This window comes from Micropterus salmoides, unplaced genomic scaffold (genome assembly GCF_014851395.1).
Source record: "Micropterus salmoides isolate LMB-PRFRI ecotype aquatic unplaced genomic scaffold, ASM1485139v1 Ms_hic_scaffold_1, whole genome shotgun sequence".
NCBI lineage: Eukaryota > Metazoa > Chordata > Actinopteri > Centrarchiformes > Centrarchidae > Micropterus > Micropterus salmoides.
In genome coordinates, this window is record NW_024040040.1 from 55,442,648 (window position 1) to 55,469,727 (window position 27,080).

Below are 27,080 nucleotides of genomic sequence, written 5' to 3' on the forward strand. Positions count from 1 at the left end.
TCCTTTTTGTGTCTGAGTTAATACTTGAAATATTTGATTTGTTTTTTAAAAACGAAGCAGAGGACTGGACCAGTGTCCCCGACCTGCGAGCCCTGCCGCTTTATTTTGAAAGCGGAAGCAGGTGACCTGGCGCTGGTGAGTCCAGCTTGACACATAATCCGGTCTGCTTGTCCCCAGCAGCCCCGAACAGATAGAGAGCGAGCTGAGCCACAGAGAGAGACGGGCGGAGGAGAGCTGGTCTGCGGGCTGTTTCGCTCCTCTCACCGCCTTTTTGAGGGTTTATCTGCGGAACTGGTTCCGGATCTGTCGGCGGGCTGTGACCGTGAGTGACCCCGGGCTGAGCTCTGGACTGCTCCCCGCCCCGCAGGGCTCTGGATCCGCTGGGAACTTCTCCGTAGAGCCGTGCGGGTCTGGTGCGTTTTGGAGGAGCAGGCTGCTGGATTATTACACAAAGCCCGCCGGACGGACCCCCGGGCCTGGCTGCGGGTCGTGGTTTTACGCAGCGCCCCCCCGCGCTTCTGGAACTTGTGTTTTAAATGTTGGAGGAGGATCCGGGGCACAGCAGGAGGAAACCTGGCGGCGCAGCGGCGACCGCCTCCAACTAGAGGGAATATGTGGCTCTCCTGGCTGACCTGGGCGCTGCTGCTGGGGACTCTGTGTGCAGGTAAAGGGGGACCGGACGGGCCGGTTCTGTGTCTGTGGGTGAAAGGGCAGCAGGTTGCAACACTGCAGCCTGCAAACACCAAACACCACCAGGAGATTACAGGGGACCCTGTTCAGGTTTACAGGGGTACCGTGAAGGTGTTTAAATGTATTTATCTCAGTAGCTCCGCACGTGCGGACCCGTTGTGGTCTGGATCAGGGACTTTCTGAGTGAAAATGTTTGGTGCGCTGTGCGGAGCGGGGCTGGAGGGTTTTCCCAGCAGCACATGGCAGGACGCAGAGCAGGATCCTGCCGGACTTGAAGTGCTGAAATACTACACGAGCAGGACTCAGTGAAGTAAGCCTCTCTGAGTCCTGCAGACACGGTCTGGGTTGTGGATCGCTAAAGGGGGGCAGCGGACCGCTGCTGTGTGTCCAGCAGCTCTGAGGGGTCTTGATTGTGTCCCGTGTCCTGGTGTTGCACCTGAACCCGTGAGACCTGATCACAGCAGGTCCAGCTCTTTGTGTTCGGGTCCAGTCTGCGTTCACTGTCAGTTGTGTTTGGCTGCAGCCGCGTGCGCGTGTGTGTGTGCGCGCGCGCGGCTGCTGCTCCATTGTCTGCTCAGGCATGCAGGCGGATCGATAACCGATCAGCAGAGCGCGAGCGTCAGAAACCACCTTCAGCTCTTTCGCTCTCATTTGCACCCCGCGCGCTCCTCCGCACCGTCCGCGCGCGTTTTTTTACTACGGCTCGCGGCGGGTGGATGAATGAAGCAGCTCGGTCATGTGGCCTCGTAGTAGCGGAGAGGAGGCGTGTGCGCGTGCGTGCTGGAAAAATACTACAGACACACACACATGCAGAAAACTCCCCACAATGCACCTGTGCTGCTTCCACTCAGGTGAACCCCTGTTAAGATGCTCACCTGTGGGCGTCAGGAGGGACCTGTTCCGGGCTCAGATGGGGATCAATAATGTGCCCGGATCACATGTGTACAGGGGTCTGATCCACCAGAGACCGGCTCCTGCTTACAGTTTTCTGACCTGCTGGTATCGTTTGTCTTGTTTTCTGTTTTTTAGAAAGACAGAACTGATGATCAGAAGAGTTCTTCTCATCAGCTGGTTGGTTGTTGCAGCTCATATTTCTAAATGATCACTGTCCTGTTGGGGTGAACGAGGCCGACGTCACTCATTAATGTCACTTCGCCTCTGACTTCACTTCAAGCGTTATTGGCCTGAATGTTGAAGCACATCTCACCACAGCGGTTCACACCTGCTGCCCCGCCTCTTCCTCTGTCTCTCCTGACACTCCATCGGCAGGATGTTTTATAAAGTCACTTTTTTCTAACAGACATCAGTTTTCACGGCAGCAGCTGATGATTTCTGCTCAAAACGCTACCGTAGCGCAGACGACAGAATGATTTTGCACCAGTTATCACTCCGTGTGCACAGGGAGCATAATTTAATAATCTGCAGGCACATATTTATTATTACCTGAAAGACCTGAGCAAATGTGTTAATTCTCTTACTTCAAACATTATAAATAAAGTTAGAAAGTAAATAACGGAGAGTTAACAGTTGAAGTTCTTGAATTAAAAGCTTACACTTGTAAATTTAATATTTGCTTATAATCAGAACGCACAGCGAGCGAGCTCACGTTTGTTTAAAGGTGACGCACGCTTCATCTTATTCCAGCCGCCGTCTTCGTGTCTGTCAAATATCCACCGTGTTCACGTCTCCTAACGTAACACCAAGTCTTTTACAGAGTAAAGTCTACGCGTGGGAAACACATACCTTTAGAAGACGACCTATTCCCCAAACCGAGCGCCTACACTACCCAAAATGCAGCTCTACAGCAGCCAGCTGGGGGGGCGATGGGGGCGTGTTCTGTTAGTAGCAGCTAGTGACTAAACCCAGAGTCCTTCACTTTATTTCCTCTGACCTCGTCGTCCTCCATGATGATCCAGCGCTGATGTTTCTGATGTCTCCATAGGAACAGATGCAGATTTGACTTGTGATGAAATGCATTGCAGGATGAACACACACACTCTCTGCTCGGGTGTGTGTTACAGTGAGAGCTGCTGCAGGTCTGTACAGTCGGAACAAAGGGAATGTTTATCAGCTGCTTTTCTTCTTCTGCTCACAGCTTCACCTCCCGATCAACGCACGCACATCCTCTACGTCTAACTAGGGCTGCAACTAACGCTTAATCCGTCCATCATCTTCTCCATTAATCCATTAATATTTGGTTTAGAAAACGTTGATCAGTGTTTCTCAAAGTCCGAGAAGACGTCCTGGAAACGTCTTGTTAAAACCCAGAGAGATTCAGTTCACTGTCACCGAGGAGGAAAGAAAATATTGACATTTAAAAAGCAGGAATCAGAAAATGTTTCTTAAAAAACTGACTCAAACCCGTTAATCGATTATCAGAATAGTTGCTGACGAGTTCATTGGTCGTTGCAGCTCTTAACCCTCAGTGAGATCTTTACCAGTCGCCACAAAGCTGTCGGACCCCACAAGTATAACAAGCTGATGATACACTGTGCACGGGGTTTCTAATCAATACTGTTAAGAATAAAATCTTCTGATCATGCGATTTCCCTTAAAAAAATAAGATGCTTCAAACCATGATCAGCTGATCATCAGCAATCAGATACTCTGTAGATCAGATCACAGCACATATCTGTGGGAGACTTTGCATCCATTGAGATGAGTGAAATGCATCTTGGGAGTTGTAGTTGACACACACACAGGTTACCCGTATTGTTTGACTGTAGTGCTGGAAATGAGGCGCCCTGGCAGTGTTTCTGTTTCCCGAGCTGTCAGTGAAGTAATCGTTTGACAAACTGTGTGCGAGCTGCAGCTGGACTTTGTAGCGGATGATAATCTGCTCGCCGTGTTTGATGATCAGCAGGATTTGTTGATTCTGTGTCGGCCTTTAAATAATCTGGCCCAGCAGTGAAACTCCTGCTCATGTAGCATTAACCGCCAGCCGCGGCCTCGGCCAATCAGGGACGCACGCCAACCACCACTGTCCTCCGTGTGTCTGACGTGGTTTTCCTCTCAGAGACCCTGTGAGATCCAGACTGCAGGTTTAGCCAGCGGGTCAGGTCAGAGAGAAACCTGAGATGTTCAGTTCAGGAAGCGACGCTCTGTGCTTAAAGATTTGACAGCTGCAGCAGTGGGAGTGGACGTTCAGGTCTGAGATCAGATCCATTCAGAGGGGCCTCTGCTGGTCTCCAGAGGATGGACCCCTTGATTTTAATGCCCCCCTTTGATCTGTGATGATCCACAAAGGTCCACGTGGACTTTGGGTCGGCGCCCGGTCTGTGTGCTCGGCTCGTACCCGCTGACAAACACCGGACCAGAGGGCGCTGGTGTGGTTCTGTCACGCCGTCGCCTCTCAGAAAGACGCGCGACGTAAGAAAGTTTTGTTTGAGCCTCTTGTCATTTCTTTTCATCTGGTTTCTATGGCAACACGGAGACCGTGAAGGGAAGTTCAGTCTGTTCATACGTGATGTTTTCACACATGTCACAGGTGTTTCCTCTGTAGACTGAGCTGCTCTCCTTCTCTTTGTTTTTACAGCACTTCGTTCACTTCTTTTAGTCTGTTAAAAATAAATCACTTTGTTGTTTTGGTGGCAGTCACAGAGTCGGGCTGTGGCGACTGCAGGGGCAACACGTCCTCCTAGAAACGACAGAATCGGTCCTGAGTTGATGTCTTCAAAACGACCTGTATGACACAGGGAGGTTAACCGGTCGACATGTTTAGGCCCTCACCCTGTGATGGTTAGGGTAAGGGTTTCGGGAGGCTAAGGGAAGCTAATGCTACAGAAAACGCTGACTAGCTAAAGCTAAATGAAACGCTAACGATAAAAATAAACACTACAAAACGCAATAATCCAACAAAAGTATTGCTAACGCTAATAACAAAATCTAATTAAGCACACAGGAACTGACCTCCTGGGTGAAGGTCACCTAATTATCCAACCATCCACCCCCCCAGAAAGAGCATTTTTCAGGTTATTTATCGTGTACCTGGTGTTTTCACCCGCTCTTTGTCACACGGCTGCAAGAGGTCGCTCAGAACGTAAAGTTCGGTTGATTTAAGCCGCTTTGAACTGCAGGTCAAGTCGGACACTTTCTACTTCTCGTTGAGTGCGTGAGCTTCCTGTCGGCTGAGACCAGATCAAAAGGTGTTTCCAACTTTGTGTAGCTGGGGAAAATAAACTGCGGTTGCTCCTGCGAGGCTTTAATGTCCCGTGTCATGGTGACATTTGTAATCAGCATGCGTCGCGTTAAGTCAGCGCGGCGAAGTGCTGCACGAAGTCCAACGCAGGCTTCTTCTTCTCCTCTGGATTTTCTGCAGATGGACTCGCTGGCAGCTCCCTCAGTGCAAAAGCTAATTTGTTCAGAACCTTATTTAAATTCTAGCGGAGATCCCAAAGTTTCCACAGACATGATGCAGCTTCATGAAGAGCTGCAACACGAGACAGATGATTGTCTGTGTTTCAAGGTAGAAACCACTAGAATCTCTTTATTCCTTCCTGTCGGCTGTTTGGTGTAAATCTGCAGTGGTACTGTTGTTGTTGTTGTTGTTGTGGAGGCCTGAATCACTGCCCTCTCACTACTAGACTCCCTGCAGGGCCTGAGCACCAGCAGAGGGGGGGTGAGGAGGGTGCATGATGGGGGAGGGTTGCCCCTACAGGCAAGATTTAAAGAGCCAGTGCCCGTAATTTTTCCCTCTCCTCACTGCTCCCCCAAGATTGATGACACGGGGTCAAGAGGAGGGGGAGGGGAGGTACTGGGTCAAGAGCAGACCCTGAGGGAGAGACCAGGTTCACCGTGGTGTGGGGCTGGAGGAGCTGCTGCTCTAATGCAAATCTCAGCAGGAATGTTTCACAGCAAACAGGGGGAAGCTAAAGCTAACAAAGCTAACACTCACAGCTCCATGCTGACGTTTGTTAGCATGCTGACTGTGCGGCCTCAGCGTGGCTGGAGCTGCATGTGGACTCCAGACCAGCTTTATTTCAAAGCAGTCCTCTATAGAAAGAGATTTTCTAGCTTGTGATTTGTGATATTGATCCGGTTTCCAGATGGACTTTTCTTCTGTGGTGCAGCTCGGAGGTCCAGCGGTGTGTTTACAGCGGCCGAGCTGCAGTGTGGACGTTTCATTACCCTCGTTGCTCTCTCTAATATACGGCTGTAGCTCAGCTGACCTGCTTTCTCAGCGATCAATACTGTGGGAGGAGGAGGAGACCCTGTTTTTATTGTAACCCCCCCCACAGTACATATCCATCATTAGCTGTGGGAGAAGCCTGCAGAGGTTTCTTTGTGTGCTTTGCTGTGAAGGACGCAGATAAAAGATGCTCGTTCCAGTATTACAAAGCACATGTAAAGTCTTCTGAATCTGTTTTAACAGCAGAATTTTTCTTTTGTGCTTTTTAGATTTTTCACATTAGAGACTGTGCTGGAATCCAGTAGGAACTGGGTTAGAATATAAATGAGAGGTGAAAAGTAGGGCCGCACTCTGAGCTCAGTGTTTCCTGCTCGGTAGGAAAAGTTGTTGGTTGAACTTTTTACTAGAGCCCGACCAAAATGGGATTTTTACATAGATGCTTGAGGATTTCAAAATCTGATATGCAGACATATCGGCTGATATTCTTTTTTTTCCTTTTCCAAAACATAGAACATAAACAAAGATTATCCCTGACATGGTTAGTAGTATGTACATGACATAATGCAGTTTAAAAATAAATGTTTTTATTCTTATACTAAATAGTACTTTGAACAGCTGGTTGCTGTATTTGTGGTGGAGCGCCCTCTGGTGGACAAACTATGCAACAACAACACTCATAACATGATGAAGGATCCGTCTCTGTTTCTTTTTTAATTGTCATTAATCGGCAAACACCAATACTGATTTATCTGCAATTCGCCCATATCAGTCGATAATATCTGCATGCTGATTTATTAATCTACTTCTTGGTTCAAATCCGACCCGTGTGAAAGCAGAGTTGGTCGTGACGATTGGATAAAAACCCACTGCCCTTGGATTTGTGTTTATTACAGCTGACCTGATGGATGGTGTCAGTGTTTGTTTGGTTTTCAGGCATCAGAAAATATGAAATACTGCTAATCTGTTCTTTTTTTGATGCCTTACTTTGGGAAATATAAGCATGTTTAAACACAAGCAGACGAACGAGAACTTTGGCTGAAACTGGTCAAGTGATAATAATAAAATAGATAATGATTCTGACCTGACACTTGATGTCAGCGTTTAATAATTAATATTGATAATAAAACAATATGCAGTTTTCTATCTGTCTGCCAGGGAGCAGTTCCTCAGGGAACCGTGTCGGGTCCCTTGTGGCTTCAGGGTTTTGTGGTGTGCAGGTAGTTGTGTTGAGAGTGTGATGCTTCAGCTCGGCCGGCGTTCACACTGCAGCGACACATACCTTCAGCAGGAAGCCACCACTGCAGCTTTACGAGCAAAAAAACGGTTTATTATCACATCTGACGAATATTTTGTAAATGTTTGTAAAATACATTTAAAACAAAATGTTTAAAAGAAATAATGTTCTTTATATTGCAATATTGCTCAAAGAACATTATAGTGAAATTGATCTAAACCAAATGATCATTACTGATTAGAGATAATTGGTTTTTATGTAAAACTGTATATTTGGTGATTTTGAATCAGGAAGTCCCAGTTTGAATCGTCTCAGAGTGAATGTTCAGAACGAGGCAGAGTTTTCATAAATTAGGCCCGCTGAGCCGTGAGCACTCTGCCAATGGGTATAAACTAATTTTATGGCCAGGACTGTCATCATAACACCCTCTGTAACACACACACACACATTGGCAAACATACAAAACACACACAGAGAAACGCACACAGTCATTAGCGGAGAGCTGGTAACGTTGTGTTTATTCTGGCTCGCAGCAAGAAGTGAGAGGACCAGCCTCCACACAGTAAAACAGTCACTTTATCAGCTTTTTACAAATGCAGTTCAGACATCTTCACTGGGCTCTCAGAGTCTCACCTCAGTCTTTCCAACAGATGTTTCTGGTGTTTTAATTCTGCCCGGGCACCACAAAGATTAGGGGGTAATAATGTGAGGGTCGTAGCCAGGACTTTAGAAAGATGAAGACACCAGGAATAAATTCTCTACATATTATTTCATATTTTGGCTCAGCTGATCAGTTGATTTGGAGCCGTTCAGTCAAGCAGATTTCTCTTTCCAAGATGCTCGCTAGGAAGTTATCAGGAACGTGCAGCCCTGTCCGATAAATTCTTCCCCACTTTATGTTCCACCATAAAGACGTTCAAGCTGTAGTGCCTTCCTTTATTCATTCATTTATTTATAGATGAATTAACCTCTTCACATTTAAATTAGGTGATGCTGAAAATACCGTGAGCAGTTTAAGGCTCATAGTCTGTCAATAACCTTTAAGATATTTATGTAGGTTGTGTGTTTCATCCTGATGTGTGTGTAGTACGTCTACCTCGTGGCTGTCTTTGGGCGAGTATCGCAGTAGAGTAAGATAGTGATTTTACAGCAGCTCCATCATATAGAAGAGGATGTACAAACGCGTTTTCCCACCTGACCTCCATTCAGTAAAGCGGCCCGAAGCACCGATCAGATCCGACTGGAGCCCCTTAGCGTCATAGTTCACCGCACTGGGGGAAACCCTGTAGCGTTAGAGGAAGGTGATGATTAATTAACAGAAAAGTCAGTTGAAGGAGGTGGTCAGCCGGAAACTGGACTCTCATCCTGTGTGAAACAAAAAGTCAACACTTTTTTCCGAAACATAACCAAGCATTAACTACAAATTTTATTTTGAAAATCTAACTGGACGTTGCATATTTATCGTTGCTAACGTGACCACTGTGCAGAAATGATGCTAAAGGGAATCCAGGGCGTTAGAACGTGGAGCGACCAAGTGTCAACATGTGATGAGTCGGTAAATGAGACGGAGTGGAGCATCTCACTCGTTGAACATCTTTGATTCCTGCAGCAGGAGGTTCATTTTGTGCCACAAACGGATGTGAAAACTGTATTTAGAATGTTTTGGGGAGAAAGTTTACAAAAAGCCCAACACGCTTTCTCACCACCAGTCACTTCTAATCCGTTTTTATTTCACATCGCTTTGAAAGAAACCTGTCTCAGGTGTCCTCTGTGGATGTTGCTGTAGAGTTTCCCAAACTCACCTCCGTTGTATTTCTTTAAACCTGAACTGGAAAGATCCCACTAGGGGGACAAGAGCAAAGATATATAAGATATATATAGATATAAGATGTTCACCAGGGTCACATGACCAGGATCCGTTTGCTCTCTGAAACAGTTCAGCCAGTCATGTGGGATTCCCCCCGATCAGACCTGTACCCAGACAGATAAAGTGTTGTTTAGTCTTAAAGCACACAGTGAAACAATAGAGCGCTCTGCGGGGACGTGTCCAGCTCCTTCCAAACCGTCCAATCAGGCTGCAGCTCTCTCCGTGCTCATGGTATAGAATAACAGCAGTAAATGGCAGAGTGTTGGTCCGCATTGTGTTTGGTCGGCTGTAAAGTTTGGTGCCACGCTGTGACAGATGGGGAGGGGGGGTGGGGCTCCACGGCTCTCTTTCATTGACAAAGTGACAGCTCCCAGGGGCCCAGACGGCCCTCCTCCCCCACCATTCATTTGTTTCCTCTCTCACCCTCCTCTCTCCCTTACAGGACCAGAGGAATGACTCCCTCGCTGCCATTTGTCCGGGGATGGGGGGCCCCGGTCTGGAAGTGTTTGTGTGTGTCCTGTCTGGTCTCACAGGGAAGACGGGGAGGAGGGGGGGCAGATGTTGTCTGGACAACAACAACAAAACACACACAGACTCACATACTTGTGTTATCTGGTGGTTCCTCTCCTGCAGCTCGGATTTGTTTGGATTGCATCAGACTGTGTTCCTGTTATCAGCTGTTGAAACGCCAACAGTCACGTGCACACGTGGCCTCGTGCACACACACATGTGGGTTTTGTAAACTTGAGGTCTGGTGTTTTGTCGGCAGCAACATGGTGCGACGCGCGGTCCTGCAGGGGTTAGGGGTAGGGGTAGCTCCAGTGGGCTCTAAAATGGGTTTAGAGGTTCCTAAATGGGTTTAAGGGTTTCTTTGGTGGGGTTCAAGTTTCGCTGACAGGGTTCAAGGAGTTCTTGAAGGGGTTCCAGGAAAACACCAGTTTTAGTGGTCCTCGGGGGGTGTTGGGTTTTTTTAGGGTTTCATTGGGTCTTTGAATGTGACCCAGGACTGTACAGGGGGTGTTCAGTGGTCCGTTATAGGTGGTGGTCTGGTAGCATTTTAGGCAGTTCTGAGGCTACTAGACTTGGTAGCTTTCAGTCTGTCTTTAAAGGGCTCCATGTAGTGGGTTCTAGGGGGTTCCAAGGTTACTTGAAGTTGTGCAGTTTGTCTTTGAGTTGGTCTCAGCATCTTCTAGGGTGTCTCAGGTCTTCTTCAGGAGGCTGGATCACGCTGTTCATGAGCCGGTTTTGATATGCTTGGTGGTTCTCCTTTACAGAGTTCAGGGAGTCACTGATTCATTCATAGTGCGATCTCTTTGGTTCTTAAGGTCTCTCAAAGGTTCCTGAAGGGTCATTCTGAGCTATCTTTAAGGGCTTCTGGACCTCTGTGACAGGGTTGTCGCGGGTTAAATAGATCCGTAGCATGTCTTCAAGTCAAAGCAGGGTTTATTAGAGGGTTCCTTTGATCCCGCAGGTTGTTTGTAGAGGTTAGGTTATTGGGTTCTTCAGAGAATTCCAGTTCTGGTGCTTCCTGAGGGGGTTCTTTACATCTTTGGTTCTTACCAGGGCTCATTTGAGAGCGATCTATGTATCCTCTAGTGGGCTATTGTAAATAATTGTGCAGTTATAGGGTTTCTTATGAGATTTGTACGAGGGTTTTGTAGTTGCTTGGGTTCTCATGGTCTCTCGGGGGCTTTCATTTATCTTTTGAAGAGGCTTTTATGAGTCCTTCAGCAGAAACGGAGAATGCGGTGAAATGTTTCTCTGGTTCCAGTTAGAAGAAAGGCTGGTAAAGAAGAGTCATCCCTTGATTATCTTCTGAACGTTTGGTTTTGTTCAGTTCCTATTCGGCGTGGTTTGAATAGAAGCTGACGCCTGCTGACTGATTCACAGAGCTGCAGCTGTTTGCAGCTCACAGGTTTACAAATATACAGATGTCGGCCATAATTCAGATTCCAGTACAATGAGCATATGTGCAGAATGTTCCCATGGGAACAAGCTAACAGATGGCTGCTGGCTTAACGACTAATATGCAAAAAGCATATGTACATAACAATACACAGGAAATCCACAAGGACGCAAGGACACACAGATCCTAGAGGACAGGAGCACGTTGGGACACGAGGATGAAAGTAGAAATCAGAGAGAAGAAGGTTTGAATCATTTCTAGAAAGGATTTTCTTTTGTTCAGATAAACAATATCAACATTTAGGTTTTCCGACGGTGGTTTTTGGGCAGCGTGTTTCTGAAGCTGAACACGATCGGTGTCTTCAGGTTTCCATGTGTGGTCCTTTACAGCGTGCTGTCCAGTAGCCGACTCGGGTCTCATAAGATGCTGGCAGCTTGGCTCTGTGGATCGCAACGTCGGTCTTAATGCCGTGAAAGTTTGTACAGCCCTTCGTGTTCCCCTCAGGATCAACTGTAATATCTTTAGTGATCCGGTCAGCTAATGACATTCCCATCAGCCTCAGCTGTGTTTACTGCTAATTAGCTAATGTTAGCATGCTAGTACACGACTGTGGCTCAGGGGATAGAGCGGGTTGCCCGTTAATCGGACGGTCGGGGGTTCAATCCCCGGATCCTCCAGGCTGCATGTCGAAGTGTCCTTGGGCAAGATACTGAACCCCGAATTGCCCCTGGCGGCTGTTCTGCCAGTGTGTGAATGTTAGTTTCTGTTTGAGCACTTAAGGCCCATTTATTCTCCTGCGCAGGGTCTACGTACCTCCGCACGTAGACTTTTACTTTTCTTGTAGTCTTTATACTTGTGCGTCGGTGTCTCCGTCATTCTGCAATTACACCCCCAAACGCTAGTCGGCAGTAGCGGTCCACTGTGTTGATTTTTGCCGGTGGTTTAGCGCTCCGCTAACGTGAATGGGGGTAAAATTGTAAACGTGCGGCTGGTGAAGCCTTTTCAAATGCTAACGACTGAACGGATCACATTCTGATTGCAAAACGAGTCAAGTTGCTCGGGTTGCGACAGATATATTGATTCACTTTGTTACAGCCGCCGTTTTGGCCGCTAGTAAATGTTACTTCAAAGCGCGGGGTACTTCCGGTCGTCTCGGAGGCGTTGCGAGGCTACCTAGCCGACCAATCACAGAGCTTACGGTCCGCTTTGGCTCTTAGTCTTTGTGTATTAGCAGTGTGTTTTCATATGTTGGGTTTGTGTTTTACTTTATCCAGCACATTTTTAAAAAGTGACAAATTATACATTTTTCCCAAAACTTTCATCTGAGATTATGGTTGAAAGCTAGTAAGTAAACAGTGAACCAGTAACACATTTGTTTTCAATGTGGAATAACTGGAAATCAGAATAAATATTAGAGCTGCAACAATCACAAGTTACTGAACAGCTGACTGAAAGGACCGACTTGCAAATATGAGGATTTGTTTTGCTTTGTTTTACTTTTTGCTTGTTTTTTTTGCATCATATATGAATGTTACTGAAATATTTTTGGGTTTTGAAGCGTTGGTCAGATAAAAACAAGCAGTTTGAGCTCTGGGAAGTTGTTTCACAGACTGATGGGTTGACGTGAGACCGGAGCTCTCGAGCTAACCAAAGATCTGTTGTGTATCCAAAGGCTTTGCAGAAATAAAGGGATGCACGGCGAGTTACCTCTCTTTGTTGCTCGCTCGCTCTCCTCAGCCATGAGGCCCGCTGTCTCGGAGGTCAGCGCTATTGTGTGCAGCGCTATGTGCTGTCAGGGCCGAGCAGGCTGTGATTGATGGCGCTTACAGCTGCTGTGTGTGTGTGCGCACGGAGAAGCGAGCGAGCGAGATCTGCTTAAGGACAACTCTAGTACTCTTTCTGTCCTCCTCCCCCTCCTCTTATGGTTTTCAGCAGTGTTGAGGCTGACTTGTGAGGGGCTATAAATAGAGGCTGTGTGTTGTTGTTGTGTAGTGTGTGAGTGTTTGGGGAGGGGAAGCCCGTTTTGGGATCCAGCTGGATGGCAGCCAGGACTCTGCTGAGAGTAGGAGGAGAGGAGGAAAGTGTGAAGGCCCGGTCGCTCCAGCATTTAAAAATCCCATCAGTTCATCCCGCTAATTCTTCACTTCGGGTTCAACTTTACCAAACTTTGACGAGCGAATTCCCACCGTGGAGGCCTGCAGCTGCACACAATCTGTCATTCAGCTTTTCTTTCATCAACACGAGGCGTGTTCCTTATTAATAATACATTTTACTGAAGGTCAGCTCATCATCCTTCTGCTCAGAACACTTGATGCCAAACCGAGGATCACTTCAGATCTCAACAAACACGCACGAGGAAAATGAAGTCAGATCTTTTTTTCATCAACAAAATAAACATCTTTAGCGCTAATTCAAATGAATTAAATAAAACCTGGATTGAACATCTTGTTATAAGAAATGTTTTTGTTTGATGTCCGGCGCTACAAACCGGCAGCAGCCGGTTTTAGTTTGTGACTTGAACAACACGTTCACTCTGTGAGCATCAGATCGGGATGGTTACAGACTGACTGAAGCTGAGGGTCTGTGGTTTACAGACAGCCGTGATCGTTCTAAATGTTTGTCCAGCTCACGCACTGGAGGTTTCTGTGTGTGTGAGCATCACAAAGGCCGTTAATGATGTGGGTCTGTGTGTGAAGAGTTCCCACGGCTTTGCATATCACATGTTGCCCTATGATCTCACTAACATATGCACGCACACACGCGCACTCGGCCTGCCAGATGCCTGCGTGTGCGTGTGCGTGACCCCTGACCTTCGTGTCTGGAGCTCACAAAGGCTCTTAATAATTCGTATGTGGTCATTTTGCATAATAAAGTCTCTCGCGCACACAGAGTTTAGAGCCATTTGCATTTCAGACGAGTCCGTATCATTTCATCAAGGAGACTCGGGAGGTCAGAGGTCACACACTTTCACACACGCAGCGTAGACATGTTAATGCGTGTGATGTGATTACGTGTCTGAGTTGTTGCAGCTGGATGATGTGGGTGTGAATCCTCTCTCTCTCTCTAACAACACCACAGCTGTCTCTGTGAGCGGCGTACCGTATGGAAATGTGTGGCGTGCGCAGTGATGTGTGAGGCGCAGGTCAAAGGTCATGAGAACGCGCTGGATGTGCAGATGGAGAGATCTGAAAGGATAATCTGTCAAGAACATTGTTTCTTATTAATAAGTTCATATCTGCTAAATGTTGACGACACTGTAAACAAACTGTGGCGTGATGGAGAGCGGGGGTCACCGTGGAGACGTCGCTGTGAGGATGTTAACTAACCAATAACAGCTCGTGCTGTCTGCACATTGTTCCAGAGGTTCACACCCTCGCATGAGGCCCATAGGCATATAGATATATATGTAGTGTGTGAGCGACGGCTGACCTTTACCCCCTCAGATCAGACGGACAGATTGAGCCCTCGCAGGCCACCGTAGGGCCGTCACCATAGAAACGCCCCGTGCCATATGTGCATATCGCAGTGGTGGAAGTGTTTGATATTCACGCCGCGCAGTTATTTCTGGAGGCAGTGAGCTGAATGAGTAAGCAAGTTGGTGTGAGACAAACGTTATTCTGAAACTCTTTAAAATCATTTCCTGTTTCACATTAAAAGCTTTCTACTGGCCAACCACGAGAAGGCTTTTATTGTGAAGCAGCAACATGAAGCTTTATTTATCGCTGAAGTTAGCAACCGACTGCTAACTCCTTATCTGTCTCATCCTTCCCCTCGGGATGTTTTGGATGAAGGCTCAGACCTCCTGCTAAATCTAATCATATATTCTCTGATTCACCGCTGAAACTCTCTCGTTGCGGATCTTTTTATGCCCGTCGTTGGTCCTGATTTAGCTTCAGGGCAGAAGCTGTTTGCTGCAGACGTACTGAGACCTGGTCCCTCTGTGTCCCTGCAGCTTCTTGGTGTCTCTGCTCAGACGGTGTAGTTGTGGTTTGATGGTTTGGAGTTAGAGGGAAGCTGCTGTGGCTGGAAAAACACCACAGCCTGTTTAGATCTGCTCTGAGGTCAGCAGATGGTTTCTAACCCCAGACCAGAGGAGGTGGAGGCAGCCTGTGCCCCGAATCCAGATCTAGATCCAGGTGAGACTGTAGTTCCCAATGTTGACTTTACAGCTCAGTGTGAAAAATAAGCACAAACTACTCGTGTCTCTTAAAGGCGGCAGAACAAACAGACGTTAAAAGTTCCACCTCGAGAACTTTCCCAGGGGACCAAGAACCTTTTCAGGGGCTTCAGGAACTGGACCTGCACTTTTTAAAGGAACAAGGGATGGTTTCAGCTAGCAGCTCTGTGAGGCTGATGGGAAAGTCTTTAGTTCTGCAGCTCAGAAAGCAAAGTGTTGACCTGATGGTGGCGCTGGAGGAAAAGTTATCCCAGTTCATCCTGAGGGGACCATAAAGGTCTGAACCACATTTCATCACAACTTTTTGAGCAGTCATACTCTCAGGTCAAACAGCTGGCTTCAGTTTAAAGTTTCTGCTGTCAGATCAGAACTGGTAAATCCAGCCGGCTGCAGAATCAATATACACCGTGTATTGTATTGTTGTACCTAACGTTGTTGTTGTTATCTGATCGAGCCTGCTGTCTTGACTCGGTCTCACTTGTAAAAGAAGTTTCGATCTAAATGTGACTTCTTAGTTCAATGAAGGTTAAGAAGAAACAGGATGGAACTGTTTGTTGTTGTGTCTCCAAACACAAACAGGATGAACACATGGGACACCTCATTAGGGGTGGGAATCACCAGAGGACCCGATACGATATTATCGCGACAGTTATGTCACGATACGATATCATTGCTTCAAATTGTGTCCCCAAAGAAAAGCTCTTCTTCTCGTGGACTGAAAAAGCAACTGAGTTCATTATTTTAGTACTAAAAAGTAAAATTCTCATGTACAATTCATATAATAAAAGATCGATACTTGACCTCCGTGTATCGATACGATGATGCCACGGAAACTATCGCGATACTCTGCTGTACCCCCCCCCCCCCACCCTACACCTCATGTTAATAGGTCTGAACTGTCCGTTTAAATGCAGGCAGGGTTTTCACAGGCCGACACATGTTAGTGTGTTCGTGTGTGTGTTGTTTCAACAGAAGTGGTCTCGGCTTCCTGAACTTTCTTTAACTCGCTTTTTAATCAAAAAAGAAGTTGGACTAAATGTCAAGTGAAACACACACTGACAGCTGCCCGGCCCATTGGCTCACAGGTCTCCATGGTGACCAGTCGACGTCCAGAATACTGATGAGCTACCGCTAACTGCTAACAGTACTGCAGAACTCCTGTGTGCATGTTAGAGTACTACAGAGTACTACTGCAGTACAGTTAGTAGTAGGCATCAGTACTACCTTAGTGATTGTCAGTGATCCCATCATGCAGCAGGTCTAAACTGAGATGCATGAATTACCCCGGGCCCCTTTCTGACCTTCAGACTGTAGTCGGGTCCCTCTTGGTTCTCTGTAATGGATCAGGACTCAGCTCACTTATAGAAGCAGTACTTACTGTTACTGTACTACTGTCAGCTCACAGCTGGGGAGGGGGGGGCAGTGAATACTACCACATTTCCGGTTGCCTAGCAACAATTCGTGCACAGATTGGCTGTAACATCTGTCACCATGAACGCTGCCAAACCTGCTCTGTCTGCTCATCTTCATCTTCATCCTCAGTCAGTTTCAAACCGTCCGTCTCTTCTTCTCTTCCTGCTCGGTTCCTCAGGGCTGTGAAGTACATTTACTCAGGCGCTGTACTTCTCTGAGATATTGTACTTTGTATGTGATCGTGCAGTGACTTTGTAGATTATCACCGACGTCACACGCACACACGAAGGCGACGTCACGTGTTCCTTGGCGTGTTGATGTTTTTTTATTTGTTTTAAGCCGACACCATCGGCGCCGCTGCAGGAAGTGGTGTGTAGAGAGGAGGGATGACCTCGTTCTTGTGTGACCGCAGAGGTCAAAGGTCACATCTGGCGGCCATAACTTCCTGCAGCTCGGTGTGTGTTGAAGCTCCAGTTACCTGAAAACACCTCCTTCTCTCTCTCTCCCTGTGTCTCAGGAGGAGAAGAGCGAGCGAGGGTGTTGAAAAGTGAGATGGAGGGAGGAGGAGAGACAGAAAAAGTGAAGGAGAGGTGAAAGGTGGAGCTAGCGAGGGAACGAGCTCCTCACCTGTTGCCGTCGTCTCATTATGCCTCCTCTTTCTTCTTTGCCTGCTTTGATAAGCGTGATGACGCACTAATGGCGTTTCTGATAGTCGCTGCCGAGGCATCCTCGAGGCCTACAGCAGCTTCACTTCCTCCAGCGGGGAGGCGAGGACTGTGTTATGACTGTCTGTGTCTCTGCAGGGCTGAGCCACGGGGAGGCCGACACCAGGGAGTGTTTGTACTACAACGTCAACTACGAGATCGAGAAGACCAACCAGAGCGGGCTGGAGCGCTGCGAGGACGAGAAGGACAAGCGCTCGCACTGCTACGCCTCCTGGAGGAACAACTCGGGCTCCATCGAGCTGGTGAAGAAAGGCTGCTGGCTGGACGACTTCAACTGCTACGACCGGTACAACACACGTGTCCTGCATCCCTGAAAACACTCAGTGTTCACATTTCCACATCACGTTTATGGTTTCACACTGGGCCCTGATTGGCTCCAAAGTAGTCGTGATGTCATAAATCCTGCAGGTTTTCAGCCTTCCCTGAATCAGGGGGCAGAAAGAACTTCAGCCTGATCCATTACTGACCGTTAGCTCGTCAGGCTAATGCACCACATCACAACATGCTGTGCTGCAGAATCAGAGGGAGGTTTCTTATTTACCCTGCTGCACGTTTGTGCCTGTGGTGGCAGCAGTCATTTGGTTTTTATATCTTTATTTTATTAGCTAATACAAAACTAGTAACATGTAATCTGGTTTCTGGATATTTCTGGAAGAGAAAGTGTCATTTTCAGAGTTTTCTGAATCACAAACCTTTGAGGATGTCGCACACTAAATGTTTCAGATGACATCGTCTGCATCAGAGGTCTTCAGCTTCATGAACAAATGTTCCAAATGTACAACTTCATACAAGCAGATTAATCAGTCATGTTGAAGCCACCATGTTCCACTTCTTCAGACTTTGGACTTGATGTGGAAATGAGACGAGTCCACAGCCACGTCCAGTCTAATCAGCCTTATTGGGCTAAAGCTTCTGAAGAAAGCTGAAGAAAGCGTTCACAAATAAAGTCCTCGTGTCAGAATGATTCCCTGAAGTCTTTTTTTGTTTTCAAAGTTATTAACTTCCAATTTCTGACATTTCCAAGAGCACACAAAGGCAGCAAACAGTGAAAGTATTACAGAGTACACGTGGAGAACATCCTGCCAGTACAGCGAGAAGAGAAAGAGCAAAGATTCAAACATATTTTAGAGCTGCTTTAATAACAAGTTCATCTAAAAGACCCAAACGGAGCTGCATGAAAGGATGTGTTCAGGGCAGATCGCAGGAATCCTCCTCCGTCTGTTTTTCCTCGAGTGTCAGAGTTTTTCATGCACATTCACATTCAGACATTTCGTGCTCCGTCCAGAAGGAGCTGCAGTTTCATGGATCAGCAGCTTCACAAGCGACCGGCAGCAGCGCGAGGAGGAGTGCAGCACTTTACACGATGCTGCTACTTCTGCTCTCCTCAATAACCAGGCGTGAAAGATCAGTTCCAGAGACTAGAAGAGAAACGTCTCTTTTAAAACGAGGAGCTGAAGACGTTTCCCCCGACACAGCTGAGAGGCTGCGCATTTCCCTCCAAGGCTTCAGGAACAAACCTGCTATTTGGGTCAACCTGCTGCCAGACTGGCGGCTGGATTACTCAGCGCTCCCCAGACGCCGGCTGATTGGCAGCTCTGCCGGTAAGACTCCCTCGGCAGTTTAGACTACGGCGAAGAAGACGGACGGAGCGGAGCTCACCGTACCCGATCTCCAGAGCTGCCAGAGAAGCTTCACGCTAACATTACTACCCAGCAGATAAAGACAGGAGAGCATCTGTCACCACAAGACGCCGCAGTGCGATGGAAGTCGAAGCTGATGGTCTCAGCAGCTCCGATAGCAGCAGCGTAGCAATAGTAGTAGTTTGAGTAGTAAAAGAAGTCGCAGTGCTGGTTGTATTAATACTAGAAGTTGTACCTGCAGGGGTAGTAGTAGTAGCAGTAGTGGTAGTGGTACTAGTATCAGCAGTAGCGGTAGTAGTATCAGTAGTAGCAGCAGTATCAGTAGTAGCAGCAGTATCAGTACTAGTATCAGCAGTAGCGGTAGTAGTATCAGTAGTAGCAGCAGTATCAGTACTAGTAGCAGCAGTATCAGTACTAGTAGCAGCAGTAGTATCAGTACTAGTATCAGCAGTAGTATCAGTACTAGTATCAGCAGTAGTATCAGTACTAGTATCAGCAGTAGTACTAGTATCAGCAGTAGTACTAGTATCTGTAGTACTAGTATCAGCAGTAGTACTAGTATCTGTAGTACTAGTATCAGCAGTAGTACTAGTATCTGTAGTACTAGTATCAGCAGTAGTACTAGTATCTGTAGTACTAGTATCAGCAGTAGTATCAGTACTAGTATCAGTACTAGTATCTGTAGTACTAGTATCAGCCCGGCTTTCTGGTCCTCGTCCTCCTCACAGAGAGATGAGGGGAAAGTGTGGGGTCATGTGAGGACAGGCTCGGCCCTGGTATCCCAGAAGGCTTTGCTCTGTCGTCACCAGGATTAGCGAGCGCTCCCTTTGTTCTGTTCCTGGAAGGACGGACAGGAGAGGATGATGGGAAGGAGGAGAGAAGGAGCGGGAGGGAGCGAGCGGCGATGGAGGATCCTGCTGCTGCTGCTGCGCCTGAAGGTGTAGCGGAGGGAGGCGGGCGGCTCTGGACCGACGCTGGACGAGCTCCAGCTGCTGCTTGATGAACGAGACGTCAGAAAGCTCCCCGTCTCTCTTATCTCGCTCAGACGCTGAATATCTCCTCGGCAGAAGCTGCTACCTCATCAATAAATCTCTTTTTTTTCATCCATTATCAAATTATTTATATATATTTACACACTCATTTCCTTTTTCTCACAAGTGATTGTCTCGATTACGCAAAACATTTAAAAAACTTAGTCTGTCTGTCTGACCGGGTCCTCTCTCCGTCTCTCAGGCAGGAGTGCGTGGCCACAGAGGAGAGTCCTCAGGTCTTCTTCTGCTGCTGCGAAGGAAACTTCTGCAACGAGAGGTTCACACACCTGCCTGACGCCACCGGGCCGCGTGAGTTTGTGTCACGTCTTTCCTCCGTATCTTTTCTAATCATTTATTTGTGCATTTGAATATAAATAAATAAATGTTTGTTTGTGTGTGTCAGTGATCAAAGCCCCGCCCCACGGCGTCGGCGTGTTAAACGTGATGGTTTACTGCCTGCTGCCCGTCACCATGCTGTCCGTCGTTCTGCTCACCGCCGTCTGGATGTACCGACACCGGAAACCTCCGTACGGACACGTGGACCTCACGGAGGTACACGCCCCCTAAACCTCCCTCCTTTATTTAACCAGGTCTCTGTTTCCAACACTGTTGGTCTTTGAATTAGACGTGCATGCAGATAATACTGCTGAAGTCCAGCTCCGACATAAAGGCTGCAGCAACACGCCTCCTTTTGCTCCGCCTCCAACTGCTGAATGTGAGAAGAGAGAATCATCAATTAGGAGATATTTGGACTGAGATACAGAGTCGGTGTCAGAGCCCTGGAAAGTACTAATGATCCTGCAGGGGGAAGGAAAGGAGGGAGGGAGGGAAAGGAAGGAAGGAAGGAAGGAAGGGAGGGAGGGAGGGAGGGAGGGAACATTGACCTCATGTTGAACGTCTACATTTGAAAGTGGTGACACGGTGTCACGGCTCCCTCTGGGGGCGGGATGCTGGTACTGCAGCTGTTTGTCTCTCAGCTGCAAACAACAATGAAACAAAAGCACATCCAGTAAATACCAACAATAAACATCAGCGGGACAGAAATATATGTGAGCTGTTTTACTGCGTGTTCGTTACATCCAGTGTAGCTGTTGAAGTAACCATCAGAGCAGGGGCGCCACTTCCTCTTAAAACACCTGACGTGCACTTCCTGTGCTCTCTGACGTGCACTTCTTGTTTTGACTGCACTGTTTCTGTAACTCTTACTTCTTCAACAGCTCTAACTAGTATTTATTATCACTGTGGATAAAAGTGTAAATGTAACTATATTAACTCAAGTACACTATTTAAGTAGAACTTGAAGGTACTTTTACTTGAGTATTTCCATTTTATTCCTGTTTTTCTCTTCATTTACCCGCTAGCTTTAGTTACAGGTGAAGGTTCTTAGTAAAAATCAGTATGGCGATTGATTGATTTTTAACCTTTGATGCCAAAGCAATCGGCTAATCATCTTCTGACCTCTCACAGGACACCAGTGTGCAGCCGAGTCTCAGAGTCTCTGACACGTTTGAGTAATTGAATGCAGCAGAATCAAAGATATTCTGCATGTTATAACTATAGTGATGAAACCAAACCCGGCTCTCCTCTCCGTGTCCTCCAGGATCCCGGTCCTCCTCCCGGCTCCCCCTTGGTGAGTCTCAAGCCTCTGCAGCTGCTGGAGGTGAAGGCCAGCGGGCGCTTCGGCTGCGTCTGGAAGGCCCAGATTATGAACGAACACGTGGCCGTCAAGATCTTCCCCATTCAGGTTCAGCTGTTTTCTCGCTGATCGCTCCTCTGTGTGCCGTTTATATGTCTGGAACCGGCTTCATATCCCCTCTTCATCCTCCTCCTCCTCTTCCTCCTCCTGACAGAATAAGGAGTCGTGGCAGAACGAGCGAGACATGTTCCTTACTCCAGGTATGAGGCACGAGAACATCCTGAGGTACATCGCTGCAGAGAAACGAGGGAGTCACCTGGAGGCCGAACTGTGGATCATCACCGAGTTCCACGAGAGGGTGAGGGAGAGGGGAGGGAGGGAGGAAAGGGGGGGGGGGGAGGAAGAGGGGAGATCAGCATTGCTACTTTTACAGCTGGGAATCGATGCGCCAGCAAATGTTACGTCTTCAACTGAGAAACTCATTCAATGCGAATCATTTTTTTAATTAGAAAGGTTTAATTTTTTAATTTGTTTAAATTAGAAAGGTTTAATTTTTAATTATTTTTTTATTAGACAGGTTTAATTATTATTTTTTTTTTTTAAGTAGAAAGATTTATTATTATTTTTTTTTTATTAGAAAGGTTAATTTTTTCATTTGTTTAAATTAGAAAGGTTTAATTTTTCATTTATTTTAATTAGAAAGGTTTAATTTTTTTATTTATTTTTTATTAGAAAGGTTTAATTTTTTAAATTTTTTAAGTAGAAAGATTTAATTTTTTCATTTGTTTAAATTAGAAAGGTTTAATTTTTTCATTTATTTTAATTAGAAAGGTTTAATTTTTTATTATTTTTATTAGAAAGGTTTAATTTTTTAAATTTTTTTAAGTAGAAAGATTTAATTTTTTCATTTGTTTAAATTAGAAAGGTTTAATTTTTTCATTTTTTAAGTAGAAAGATTTAATTTTTTCATTTGTTTAAATTAGAAAGGTTTAATTTTTTAATTTTTTTTATTAGAAAGGTTTAATTTTTTAATTTTTTTTTTAGAAAGGTTTAATTTTTTACATTTTTTAAGTAGAAAGATTTAATTTTTTCATTTGTTTAAATTAGAAAGGTTTAATTTTTAATTTTTTTTTAATTAGAAAGGTTTAATTTTTTAATTTTAGAAAGGTTTAATTTGTTTAATTAGGTTTAATTTGTTTAATTAGGTTTAAGTACTACTTACTTACTTAGAAAGGTTACTTTTTAATTAGGAAGGTTTCATTTGTAATTTTTTAAAGGTTTACTTTCTTATAGTATTTAATTTTTTTACGATCACGTGTGAGCTGACTGTGTGATTCAGAATGAAGAGTGTACAAACTGGGTCTCTCTGCAGGGCTCTCTGTCAGACTTCCTGAAGGGAAACATCATCAGCTGGACCGAGCTGTGTCACGTAGCCGAGTCGATGGCGTGCGGCCTGGCTTACCTCCACGAAGACATCCCCCAAAAGAAAGGAGAAGGACCTAAGCCGGCCATCGCTCACAGGTCTGCCCGCTTCTCCTGCTTTAGCTCACCGAAGGAAGTTTTAAGGTCACGAAGCTTCACCTGCCATTGTTCTGGAACTGTGTCGAGGGTTAGAAACTTTTCCACATTGTGTTAGTGGTTTCAGTGAAAGCACCATGCAACAAACAAACAAAAGCTTTCAGAGCGTCAGAAACTGTGATTGCAGTTAACGGTGTGAGAAAACAAATCTGTTTAGGTTTATATGTGCGTGTTATGTGTGCTGAATGTTGTTGAGCTTCACACACCTTTGAAATAATCGTCTGGAAATGGGTTGATGGAAGTTGACGGCACCAGCTCACATGTCAGCATGTGAAACGTAATTAATTTGTTTTAGAGGATAAAACATAAAGTCGGCTAACATGCTCTTTGATTCTCTATCTCTAACAAACACGTATTTATCTCTTCATCTCAGCAGCACTATTTTAATATCGATCGTGTTAAAAGTTGTTTGGTGGTGAAGTTAAGGGCAGGGGCTGGTTTAAAAAGACGTCTTCATGCTGCGTTTATGTGCCTGTAGAAAAATAGGAAACTGCTTGTATAGTTTGTCAAACAGCTGTTTCAGACCTGGTTTGATGTACTCGACTCTCTCTCTGTGTCTCTAAGGGATTTTAAGAGTAAGAACATCATGCTGCGTTCGGACCTCACGGCGGTGATCGGTGACTTCGGTCTTGCCGTTTCCTTCGAGCCGGGGAAACCACCTGGAGAGACGCACGGACAGGTGAGCTGCTCTGAGTTGTTGTTGTGGATGTGTTAATGCCCGACCTTAGACCACGGGAGCCAGGTGTTGATTCGCAAGGCATTGTGGGATATGTGAGGGGTTAGGAGGAGTTCAAGTTCAGCTCGCAGTTTGTCTCACTTATATTATTTTAAGAACACGACACAGACGAGGGTCTGAACATTTCTTGGGGTGCGTGTCTGCAGGTCGGGACCAGGCGTTACATGGCTCCAGAGGTTTTAGAAGGAGCCATCAACTTCCAGCGAGACGCCTTCCTCCGAATCGACATGTACGCCGTGGGTCTGGTTCTGTGGGAGCTGGTGTCCCGCTGCAGGGCTGCTGACGGTAACACACACACACTTTATCTCAAACACGTCCCTCCTGTGCAGCTGTGAAAAGCTGCCCTATTGTGAACTGTGATCTCAGGAATCGACAGGTGTGAAAGAAAAGCATGTGTCTTAATGAATCGTGATACACCCCGACTCTCGTGACGATACAGGTCCGGTGGATGAGTACATGCTGCCGTTTGAGGAGGAGGTCGGTCAGCATCCGTCACTGGAGGACCTGCAGGAAGTCGTCGTACACAAGAAGATGAGACCGGCCTTCAAAGAGCTCTGGCTCAAAACACAGCGTGAGTGTGTGCACACACAAACACACGCATTCACTCAGCGGCCACTTTATTAGGAACTCGTAGCTGAAGCCAGCAGTCCTGTAACAAGTCCTCCTTCATGAAAGTTACAGTGATCAGTCTGGTTTTCTGATCAGTGAATCTGTTTGTTGATGTCTGTGATCGGGCCGTTGTTTGTCTGGCCACGTTTGTTTGTCGTTCTCTCTGCTGAACTCAAGCCTGTCTAGATCTCAGTGAGATCACCGGATTAAATATCGGTCCAGAAAAATTGGGATATTTTCCAAAATTCAATGAAAACAAAATTCTGGGATTTGTTAATTCACATGAACCTTTATTTAACTTACAAAAGTACAAAGATTTTCAATAGTTTTACTGACCAGTGTAATTGTCCATCAGTCCGTCCGTCCGTCTTCAAGCGCCACATTAAGCAGAGCTGACTGATCCTGAGGCGTTCCCAGACCAGTGTGGAGATATAATCCACTTAGTCCTGGGTCTTCCCCAAAGCCTAGGCCTTCAGTGGCAACTCTAAATTGTTGTTGTTGTACTTGCAAAGACTGAGCCTTTGGCCATTAAACTGGGCAGTGAAACTACTGAAAATCTTTTTAAATATAGGTTCACATGAAATCATAGATTTCTTTTTGCATTTTGGAAAATATCCCAACGTTTCTGGAAATGGAGTGTGTATATTCTGGAGCATGCTGTTTCTATTATTTTGTCCACCTCATTTCTATCAGTGAGGGTGCACATTACAATACAGCGTTTTAATATTGGAACTGGGACACTGTGATTGACATTTATCAATATTTACTGCTGTTTTAGGGATCAATCTATTCATCAGTCAATCGAGAAAGTAATCAGCAAGTAAAAACTATGAAAAATATCATTATTTGTAGTCCTTAATAATTGTCTGCCTTTCACAATACAAATATTTGTTATAACAATTTAAATGTTTGTGCCTTTATTTTGAAGTCTCATAATATTCAGTGTATTTCCCTCCAAAGAAAATGAAAGTGTCACTTCTTTTGGTGCTGTGACGTTGTTAGAAAAGAGTCGTTGAGTTTGAAGGTGTTTCCTGGTGCTGCTGTCTGCAGGGCCTGGCTCACGTCTGTGAGACGGCGGAGGAGTGCTGGGATCACGACGCCGAGGCTCGATTGTCGGCCGGCTGCGTGGAGGAGAGGATCTCCCAGATCCGCCGCCTCACCGCCACCATCTCCCCGCCTACCTCCGACCACCACGCCCTGCTGGTCTCCTCGCTCGCGCCTGTTACTATGGTAACGAATGTGGACCTACCGCCCAAAGAGTCCAGTATATGAGGAGAAAATCTGAAGAAAACACACATAAAAAAACTTTTGAGGCCTGACGTTGCCGGTGATTTCCCTGAAGCTCGGTTCAACTTCCTGTGAAAACAACCGAATTCACAAAAACACACACACACACACACATCATCTTTTCTCAGCGGAGTTTTACAACCTAAATCACAAGTACGGCGTGAAAGCAGCTGCTATTTGATCTCTTTGGACTTTTTGGACTCTTATTCTTCTTTTCTTCGTCCATTTGGACAAATATTACCAGCACACGTCCTCGTTTTCCTCAAGTTTGCCTCAGTATTGAGTCATTTGTGTCTTCTTTTTTTTTTCCTTTTTTTAAAATTATATATATATATATATATAATATATATAATTTGTGTCTTTTTTTAACCGACTATGTGTTTTATGTGAAAACCAACATACACACATGGAAAACCCAACACTGAAACGCGTTCAGGTCCCGACTCAGTGAATGCTCTTCTTTCTCCAGGTACCTCAGCGACGACTTTCATTACTTTCGCAAATTTTTTACCATTTTCTTCGTTTATTCTTCTCTCTGCTGACTTCTTCTACTCGTTCTCTGGTTCGGGACTTATCCACCTTCCTGGCAACTCTGCAACCACCTACCATCAGCCTACCGTTGGGATTTATTTTACTACGATGCTGCAAAACCCTTGTAGGAACGCGATGACTGTTACACAACAAATAGCGACAGCGAACCTTACAACATTTGTTTTTCTACCTTTTCTTGGACTTATTTCTGTGACCACACACTACTATTCACACACGATAAATCTTCGGATCCAACGGGTTGTATCCAAAACACAGGAAACAGGAAGTGATGTCAGAGGGAAAGACGCGAAAAACAAAAATCAGAAAGACTGGACAGTGTCTGTTTTTAATGTTAAGGTTTCCGTTTTCTCTCTCTCGTTATTTGTTATAATTTGAGGTTCAAGACTGAGAGAAGTCTGACAGGATTGCTTTTCAGGAACCAGGAGGCAGACGTCTTGCATGCAGAGATTTGATTGGCTGACTGCGATCAACCACAGTATTTTGGTTGGCTCGGAAATAAAACTTCTCAGGTAACCAGGTCTACAGGAGGGGTTGGGGGAGGGAATTCGATGTGACGCGACTCCGGCCGCAAGTTTCCGCAGTCGGGAGAGGGCGGGGCCAACAACTGGTGGGAGTGGGCTTATCTGAGGGTGCTAAAAGCCTATTGGCTGTCCTGAATATGTAATTTGCAAGGTGCCCAAACAAGGGGAAACACGTTACCCTTGAAATGGTGCAAGACCTCATGATGCATAGAGTAGTTCATGCATTCAGGTCAGTTTGAGTGTGAGAGAGTGTGAGCGAGCGTGTGAGAGTGAGAGTGTGAGCGAGTGTGAGCGAGCGTGTGAGAGTGTGAGCGAGCGTGTGAGAGTGTGAGCGAGCGTGTGAGAGTGTG

General features: G+C 46.1%; 1 protein-coding gene across 2 annotated transcripts; it reads left to right on the top strand.

Annotated features, from left to right (window-relative positions):
* On the top strand, positions 1–26,000 carry LOC119897268 (activin receptor type-2B-like). 2 transcript variants are annotated; one of them, XM_038710871.1, is made up of 11 exons: positions 1–664; positions 17,219–17,426; positions 20,014–20,120; positions 20,215–20,363; positions 21,412–21,555; positions 21,662–21,805; positions 22,820–22,968; positions 23,590–23,704; positions 23,908–24,046; positions 24,201–24,340; positions 25,421–26,000. In XM_038710871.1, exons 1-11 carry the CDS (start codon positions 613–615, stop codon positions 25,640–25,642), a joined length of 1,569 nt encoding a protein of 522 aa, XP_038566799.1. In that variant the 5' UTR covers positions 1–612; the 3' UTR covers positions 25,643–26,000. The 2 variants fall into 2 exon arrangements, with proteins under 2 accessions (XP_038566799.1, XP_038566791.1); XM_038710863.1 differs by having other exon boundaries at positions 14–664; positions 24,201–24,332.
* Positions 26,001–27,080: the final 1,080 nt, after the last annotated feature.